Genomic DNA, 9,095 nt, shown 5'->3' on the forward strand with positions numbered 1-9,095 from the left:
CCATGCATTGGGCTGTCTTGTTTTGTTGATGGTTTCTTTTGCTGTGCAGAAGCGTTTTATTTTGATGCAGTCCCGTCTGTTTATTTTCTCTTTAGTTTCCATTGCCCTAGGAGCTATATTGGTGAAGATATTGCTTCAGCATATGTCTGAGATTTTGCTGCTTGTGGATTCCTCTAATATTTTTATGGTTTCCCCTCTTATATTTAAGTCTTTTATCTATTTTGAGTTTATTTTTGTGTATGGTGTAAGTTGGTGGTCTAGTTTCATTTTTTTGCATGTATGTGTCCAATTTTCCCCAACACAGTTTATTAAAGAGGCTGTTATGATTCCATGGTATGTTCATGCCTCCTTTATCAAATATTAATTGAGCATAGCAGTTTGGGTCAATTTCTGAATTCTCTATTCTATTCCATTGATCTATATGTTTGTTCTTGTGCCAGTACCAGGCTGTTTTGAGAACAGTGGTTTTGTAATACAGCTTGATATTTGGTATTGAGATCCCACCCTCTTTGTTCTTCTTTCTCAGGATTGATGCAGCTATTTGGAGTCTTTTTTTTTTATTCCAGATGAATTTTTGGAGAGTTCATTCTAGGTCTGTGAGATATGCTGTTGGTATTTTAATGGGGAGTGCATAGATTGCTTTGGGTAGGATGGACATCTTGATGATGTTGATTCTACCAATCCATGAACACGGTATGTTCTTCCATCTGTTATGTCTTCCTCTATCTCCTTTACATTTGTTAATTGATGATGATAAAATGTGTCTTCGTTGAGTGCCCTATGATAGTGTGGTTGGGTGAGATGGCTGAGTGAGGAAGGTAGGCGCTCTAGGATTATGCGCCTACCTTCTGTCCATGTCTAGGTTCTGTCCATCCTTGTTGGAATCTTTTCTGGAACCAGAATTCCAGGTATTGTTAACTAACCCACAGAGAAGTTTGGCAGTAGTTAATTTTAACCCAACACACAGTTTGGGGTCCCAGGTCCTACTGTATGCTAAGCCTGTGATGAATAAGACTTAAATAATGTACAATTCCTACCTTATAATACTATTGAAAGATAGTAAGTCCAGGTGATTTACCTGTAAATGTTGGCAGCTTCCTACTTGATACTTTTTCCAAAAATTTCCCATCTTCTTTGTTTCTGAACCCAAGAGTCAAGAGGTATTGTTGGAGAGAAAAAGATGACCAGTCAACTGTCTGAGGCAACATGTGGAGTCCTTGAAGATCTGAAATACAACAGAAAGAGAACTTTGTTATATTATTATTGTTTTCAGAGCATTTTGTTCCTAGATTCCAGGAGGTATACTTGGACAAAATAAGTACAAACATTAAAGACACAATGTAAAAGCATGCATCAAAAGGTCAAATAGCTGATATATCAAAATTATATTTCATTATTTATATTTTTTCTGAAAACATAAACATACACAAGGCATATGAATGCTCCTCTTTCCCCACATTCAAATTGGTAGAAATTTTAGGACCAACTTGCAGCCTCAATATTTTCCTCTGTGACTCTTTTCAAGGGAATTTCGTTTTTCTGTTCATAGCTTGAGATGAAAGGAAGTAATGTTATATAAAAGGAAAAAGAGAAATTACCAAGTGAAAATTAAAATATAAAGCTAATTAATTTAGTTACCATCTGCCTAGTTGTAGAAGGAAATTTGAAAATGATAAATGTACTGACTTTTGTAATGAGACTTGGAAATAATTCAAGTGTCATGAAAATGGTTCTAAAACAGACTCAGTTCTTAATGACCATAAAAGCTAATATTTACTGAGTACTTATTCTACCTTCCCTTGTTTGAAGGATTCTGTGTGCATTGTGTTTTGAAAACTTTACAAAATTGGTGATGTTATCCCCAATAGGAAGTTGAGGTATGCAAGAAGTGACTTGCCTAAGAGCACAGTCTGTATGTGGACAAAGCAGGATTCACACCAGGCAGTCTGACTCCAGAGACCATAGGCCTAACCGCTGCACTCTGGTCATAGCTTGCTTGGCTCTAGATTACTCTTGGGACAGGGACAAATGTTAGCCATAGAGTCTTGGAACACAGATTCACTTAATTCATTTCCATTCTGAGTAATAAGGCTTTGGTTTATTGCAAAAAACGTCTTAAATAAAGGATGATGAGCAGGGAGGTTAATGAGTCCTCCCTACTTACCACTGCCAGAAAGGGGAAATTCCTAATGTCCTGCGATTAAAATTTAGTTAAAGGTCAATTTTTAATGTTGAATAAGAATGCAAAGGGTAATGGTTCAAATAGAGTCTTCACTATTTATCTGCAATATATATTTTTTTAAAAAAATGGATAGAGTAAATAAACCATGAGTTTTTATTTACCCTCCCCACCCACACCCTTCTTTAGTTATAGAACCCTTTGTTAAAACTAAAATTTACTGAGAAGCCCAATATTTAAAGCTAATAAAATTAGAGCAGTTCCCTGATTATGGTTTGCTCTTTCATCTGGTTTTGCTCCCTAACTTAGATGGCCCAGGATTCCTGGTTATGCTGTTGATGGTGTCTCAGGTTGTCTTATAGAGAGGTCTTTTGCTTCCTGGGTAACTCTGGATGTCCACAGGGTCCTTGAGTGGGTGTGGATAGGCTCTATGGTTGTTCTGACCCCCCAGAGTGCATCTAGCTTGTTGAAGTCTTTGGATCCTAAGATCCTGAAGTCTCCTGAGGGTACCAGAAAGGATTCATCTGAGACACGACACCTGTAAGACTTTTAGGCCTACACTGAAATGATCTTGGAGGTCCCAGAGTCCTGAAGTTCAGAATAGATTAGGGTGTATTGTGCATGGACTGGTGTTTTTAATGCTTTGCAGGAAGTATCTCAAGATTTGGCATTTTCTGGTGTAGCTCTATTGCCAGAAACATCCAGATGTTTGAGGGCTCTGTTATATAATTAACATATAAAGCCTTTGAGAGTTGACATCTTCTTATTCATAAATATTTGGTGGCTAAAGAGGAGACCAATGCTAATAGTGGCAGTGATTAAATAATGAGCAAAACAAATGTGAGCATTATATCTAATTTATTATAAAATATGCTGCAGAAATAGAAGTACTAGTGTTTTCTGTTTATGTTGACCCTCCATGTTTCATCTTATGAGTGTTTAATACATTATTAAAATTAATTTCTAGTAGAAGTTTTAAAATGTGAGAGGTCCCTACATACATTCTGTTAAACTTAGAAAATACATTTTTAAAACTATCATTCTTATTCCATTTGTATGCAGAGAAAATTGCAGTTGTGTGAACATTCAGCCTAGCAGGTGGTCTATGACCCAAAATGATGAAACACTTACCAGATGTTGAATCTCATGTAACATTAATTTGAGTGCTAATTGTTCTCAATTTTATGCTCATAAACCTCTACCTACGTCCGAAAAACCCTGTGCCTCTGATGGATATGAAAGTTAACCAGATTATGTTGTCCTTTGATAGGAAAAGTTGAATTGATTAAAAACATCTTCTTTGCTCCTGTCATGTAAGAAGGAAACTTTGGACAAATAAATCCTTTAATGCATTCCTTTACAATTGATCACAATTGGAGATGAAATTTAAATGACTATGACCAAACTTATTATTAAAAGAGTCAATTTGCAGGTGTGATGCAGTTCCAAATTTTTACCATGAGGGAAACTAATGCTTTAAAAAAGAATATCAAAGATAGATTTGTAGATTAAATTTCTTACAGCAACATATTATTTAATTTTTTCTTCTAAATAAAACATGTCTAACTCTCTGCAAAAGAAGTTAATGAAAGTTTGCCCTTCATTAAAATATTTTATTGTACCACAGGCAGCTGAAACTGACCAATTAGCAGATCCCCAAGTCATGCATGCTCTTTGACTTTCTGTACTGTTGTGTTCCTCCTCCTCAAAGTCACCTTCTTAAAGTTCAGTGATAGTCTGTTCTCTTTCTTTCTCTTTGTCTCTCTGCCTCCTGTCTCTGTCTCCATCTCCTTGTCTCTTTTTATGTGACTGTGTCTCCCCCTCTTTCCTGCACATACATACATACTGAGTCCTGTTTCTCCCTTTCTGCTCTTGCTTTCTCGTTCAGGACTCTGCCAAGCTGTCTCTGGCTCATGAATATGTTCTTCAAACATACACTCGGGGGGAATTTCTCTGGACTGTGGCTTTAGCTAGTACTTCTAACCAAATGATTGGGAATCAAAGCTATAGTGTCATTTGAAAGTTATCACCAAATTCCAATACAGCATTTCCAAATGCCAACAGAGCAAATGTATTCCTTAAAAGTGATTTTTAAAATCACCACAACACCCCTTGTCCCTACTTTTTACCAATATGCTACAAGGATAACCAGTGTTCACACCAATTATTCTGGCTTAAAATTTTGAAGCCACTGTTGACTTTTCTTTCCTCTATTTCCTAACATTTAGAGAGACTAAAAAACTAATTAAATATGACCATTGCAATACATGTCCTATTAACCCTTTTCGTTGCATTATCATTGCCCATCCTGGTCAAATTTCTGATCACATAACATCTGGATTACAACCAGCCTCATTGCCTTGCCACCTGTATCATTTCCTGCCAATATATCTCCACACAAACCCCAATGAGTAGCTCTGGATTACTGCCTTTGTCGTCGTCACATTCATCCTTGGGAACTCCAGTGACTTCTTTCCTGGTATTCAAGGCTCTCAACTGTGTGTATCTCACCATCTAGTCCCAGTTCCCATGTTTTCTCCAGCATCAACCTTATCAGTTGCTGTACTGATTCACTAAGTTGTACCAGCCTTTGCTTATTCTGCTTCAGAGCTCTTTTTTGTGCTTTTCTACCCAGAAATACCTACGCAGGGCGTCAGAGCGCAGACATCCCATCAGCGCCATTTGCCAACACGCCCAAGAACAGGTGACGCTAAGAGCACAAATCTCATTCTGGTGCGTGAGCACAAAGCTGATGGGGATTCTTAGAAATCTCCCCTAAGAACTTACCTACATTTTCTCCCCATTTTGCTTGTATTCAAATTGACCATTATCCTTTTAGATGCACATAATTGAAGTCTCATCTTGTCTATGAAGAGTTTCCTGAATATTTCATTATGCCTTTTAAACTCTTAAAGAACATCTATACTGTCTATACTTTAGACTCTATAGTTTAGAGTGGCTCTCCTAATGTTTTATGGGGCTATATCTTATCTTCCCAACAAGTTTTCATCTTCTTGAGGATCACATCTCCAAATTATGTTCATGCCCCAAGAACTTGGTGTTTAATCAATATTTAAATTGAATCTAAAAATAAACTTTTCCAAAAGCTGAAGTTTTAATAATCCAAATTAAAATATAGCTTTAAATAATCAAAATAAATGTAATGGCCAGAGCTTCTGAGATATGGTTTATTTATGCTACTAAAGTTAGAAATAAATATCTCACAGTCTTTGTTCTTCGTTTTACCGAAACCTTAAGTAATTTCTGTTTAACTTAGAAAGGGTGAGTGAGGTAAAATAGTCTGTAACAGATAACTCAGTGAAGTAGATGTTCAAATAAACAGAGTAACTTTGCCTGGATGGAAAAATTATTTTCGCATTCAGATTGTATCCTTGCTGCAGCCTGTTCTCTGGCAAATATAGACGCTTAGCCACAAAAGAAAACTGCATTAATAGAGACTGTCTGGTCAGTAACACCAGAAAAGCAGCTGCAAAAACATGAGATGTTGATTGTAGATAAGCAGACTCATCGATATATTTGAAGGATAACATTATTCATTACCAAGTTAAAAATCCATAAAGTAAAATTTGAGCTTTATAGAAGTAAAGTACAAAACATAGATGCCATCATTTTTATTGGTATTTTCTGTTGGACACCTCATCATAACCATATCCAGCAGATTGTAAATGAACTTTATAAAGCAATTAAAAAAAGTGATAGAGATTTTAGAACTCTTTTAGAAACAAGCAAATTTGTTTAGTGTTTTAGCATCACCGTTCTCTAAGTTTCATTTCCTTTTCATTTTTTGGTGTCTATGTCACTTATCTGCCCTTTGTCCATAACAAAATGTTCTGACATTTTGAGTTAAAGCAAAATTTCATTTTTAAAGGTCCCAATTTCTCAGTGTAAGTTGGGGCCATGTCAGTTTTATATGACTTCTTTTTACTGATCAGTTTCAGAGTTTAACTTCTGCAGTGCCTTTAGAATGCCAACACTTTGTCATTACTTCTTTCCCAGTCATTCTCCGAGTTTTATCTTATGCTTCTTTTTATTCCAATACTTCCATCTTGGAAGTTACCCACCAATTCACACCAGGAAGAAAAGAGCAAAAGGCAGCAACTTTGCAACCCAGTTATTATTATTGTTCCCCCGCCAAATAATAAAAGTTTCTAATTTCAAAAACATTGATAGCATATTTTGATTTTTGCATTTGATGTATGAGAAAGTTATATAGATAACAGGATACATCAGTGAACAAAACAGATAAAAATTCCTGTGTTTCAGGAAGTTATATGCTAGTACTGCCTGAAAAACTTAAGCAAGTCAGGAATTGTGAAAAGACGGAGACTGACTAAATAAATAAGTAAATAAATATAAGTTCAGTTATGAACTTAAGAGAACACCAAATAAAAAGCCACAAAATTTTGAAAGTAAAAGGATGTGAAAATAAATGCCAGAAATCAGAATAAAACTAGTGTTTTTATATTATTATCAGACAAATATATTATAATACAGAAGACATTAAGACCAAAGAGCATAATTATGTAATGATAATATACAATTCATAAGGAAAGTTTAACAATATTAAAAGTGTATGTACTTTAAGCCAAAATTTAAAAAGTAAAAATTGGCAAAATTATTAGAATAAATTGACAAATCCACTACCATCATTGATTATCTCAACATTTTCTATATATTAATTAATCAAGCAGATAAAAAATTAATAGCATATCCATCAAGCTTGGTCTAGTGGATAAAAAAAGTGCATTTGATAATGAGAAAAGTATATTCTTCTCAAGCATCAGAGTAATATTAATGAAAGTTAACCATATACTAGGCAATAGGCCAAGCCTTAAAAAATTTAGGAATTTTTATAGTTTAGATTATGTTTTAAAATATGATAAAATGAGGTTAAAATCAGTAACAAAGATAAGTAAACATTTCCTAAAATTTAGGCGTTAAGAATGACATATGTAAATAAGCCCATGGCTCAGAGAAAATTTCATTTTGAAGGTTAAATATATAGACATATATATATATATTTGAAAGTTTTACATATATCTCCTTAGAAACTATTTTAAGATAAAATATAGTAAAACTGTTGTTTTTCCAATTTGTGGGATGCAACCAAAATCATTCTTTTTAAAAAAAAAAATTGTTTTATTGCTTAAAGTATTACAAAGAGTATTATCTTTAGTAAAAATAACGTATTTGGAATCCAATTAAGGAAACTAGATGATAACAGAATAAGTATCTAAAATGTGAAATAATGGAAAAAATAAATATAAGAACAGAATGGAAGGAAATAAGAAACAAACAAACAAATATACAATAGAGAGGATCAACAGTGTGAAAACATCTAGCAAAATAGATAGTGAATTCCTTAACCTGATAAATAATATTTTAAAAGACCTACAGTAAATATTATATTAAATGGTAAAATTTTAAAAATCTTTTGCTTTAGAATCTGGAACAACATGTGGATGCTTGCTATCACTTCCTCTATTTAACATTGTGTTGTGGTCCTAGCCAGAATAACAGAACAAGAGAAAAGAATGAATGAGTATATGTACTTGAGTAGGGATGTATTCTTAAATGAGACCAAGGCATGGCATTAAAATTTAAAAAAAATAACACTAAAATTTAAACTTTAATTCATCAAAAGACAACATAGAAAAGACATGCCTTTGATTGGAATAAGATATAAAATTCTAAAAAAAATCAATAATAAAACTATTCAGAAACAAAATGACCAAAGGATATGAACATGTCACTTACAGAAATATATAAATAGTAAAAATGCCATTTTTATGAATTAGCAAAATTTTGAGAACAATTTTGTATAACATTTAAGGAAATATAACCATGGGTCAATGAGTGACACAACATATGCAACTTGATTAATAGTCAGGGAAATATTTGCTTTTTAAAAATGTGTGACACCATTTCCCCTCATGGATTGGCAAAATTAAAAAAATCTGACATACTAGATTGATGATGATATATATCAATAGGCACTCTTGTACTTGTATTTGGATGGTGAAACAAAAAACCACTTTAATAAGCAATTTGGCAATGTATAACAAGTTAAAGATGCTTATGCTTTATGATTCAGAAATTAATTCTATTCCTTAGTGTATGCTTCAGAGAATTTATTGAACATGTGTACAAGAAGACCATACAAAAATGTTCATACCACTTTTGTTTGTAATAACAAAATATTGGAAACAACTTAAATGACTAGTAATATTAGATTTCATATATAAATTTTAAGTAGATCACACAAACACTAGAGATAAATGAAGTAGAGTATATTGTATAAACATGGACTAATCTTACAAGTTTAATATTGAATAAAAGAAACTTGCAGAAATATGCCAATGGTGAAAATAGCATTTTTATGATTCTTAGAAAACCTGGAGGACAATTCTACATATATTTTAAGAATATATACAGGGTGAGGCAAAAGTAGGTTTGCAGTTACACATATGGAAAGTGATATAATCTATAATAATAAAAGGGTAATATGCTAATTAGACCGGATGTCATTCTGGATGTCCTTCCTGACAAAGCCGGGGCCGGAGGGAAGCCAGCCAGGCCCTGGGTGCCTGCGGGCAGCCCGAGGGAAGCCAGCCTGGGTCCCAGATGACTGTGGTGGCCAGAGGGAAGCCAGCCTGGGTCCTGGTGCCTGCTGGTGGCCAGATGAGGGAAGCCTGGGCCCTGGTGCTGGAGAGAAGCCGGTGCTGGCAGCCAGGGGAAGTCAGGCCTACTCTTGCACAAATTTTCATGCATCTGACATCTAGTCTATCCTATCTAATAAAAGAGAAACATGGTAATTGGCGTATGACCACTACCCTTCTCATTGGCTAATCAGGGCGATATGCAAATTAACTGCCAGCCAAGATGGCGGCTGGAA

At 34.5% G+C, this 9,095-nt stretch overlaps 1 protein-coding gene across 1 annotated transcript in view; it reads right to left on the reverse strand.

Annotated features, from left to right (window-relative positions):
* SPATA16 (spermatogenesis associated 16) overlaps positions 1-9,095 on the reverse strand; it is a 234,774-nt gene that overhangs the window by 48,049 nt on the left and 177,630 nt on the right. Inside the window, exon 6 of the mRNA XM_006764120.2 lies at positions 1,079-1,225. Within this exon, the coding sequence (XP_006764183.2) occupies positions 1,079-1,225 (147 nt within the window). The remainder of the gene's footprint in view (positions 1-1,078; positions 1,226-9,095) is intronic.

This window comes from Myotis davidii, unplaced genomic scaffold (genome assembly GCF_000327345.1).
Source record: "Myotis davidii unplaced genomic scaffold, ASM32734v1 scaffold115, whole genome shotgun sequence".
NCBI lineage: Eukaryota > Metazoa > Chordata > Mammalia > Chiroptera > Vespertilionidae > Myotis > Myotis davidii.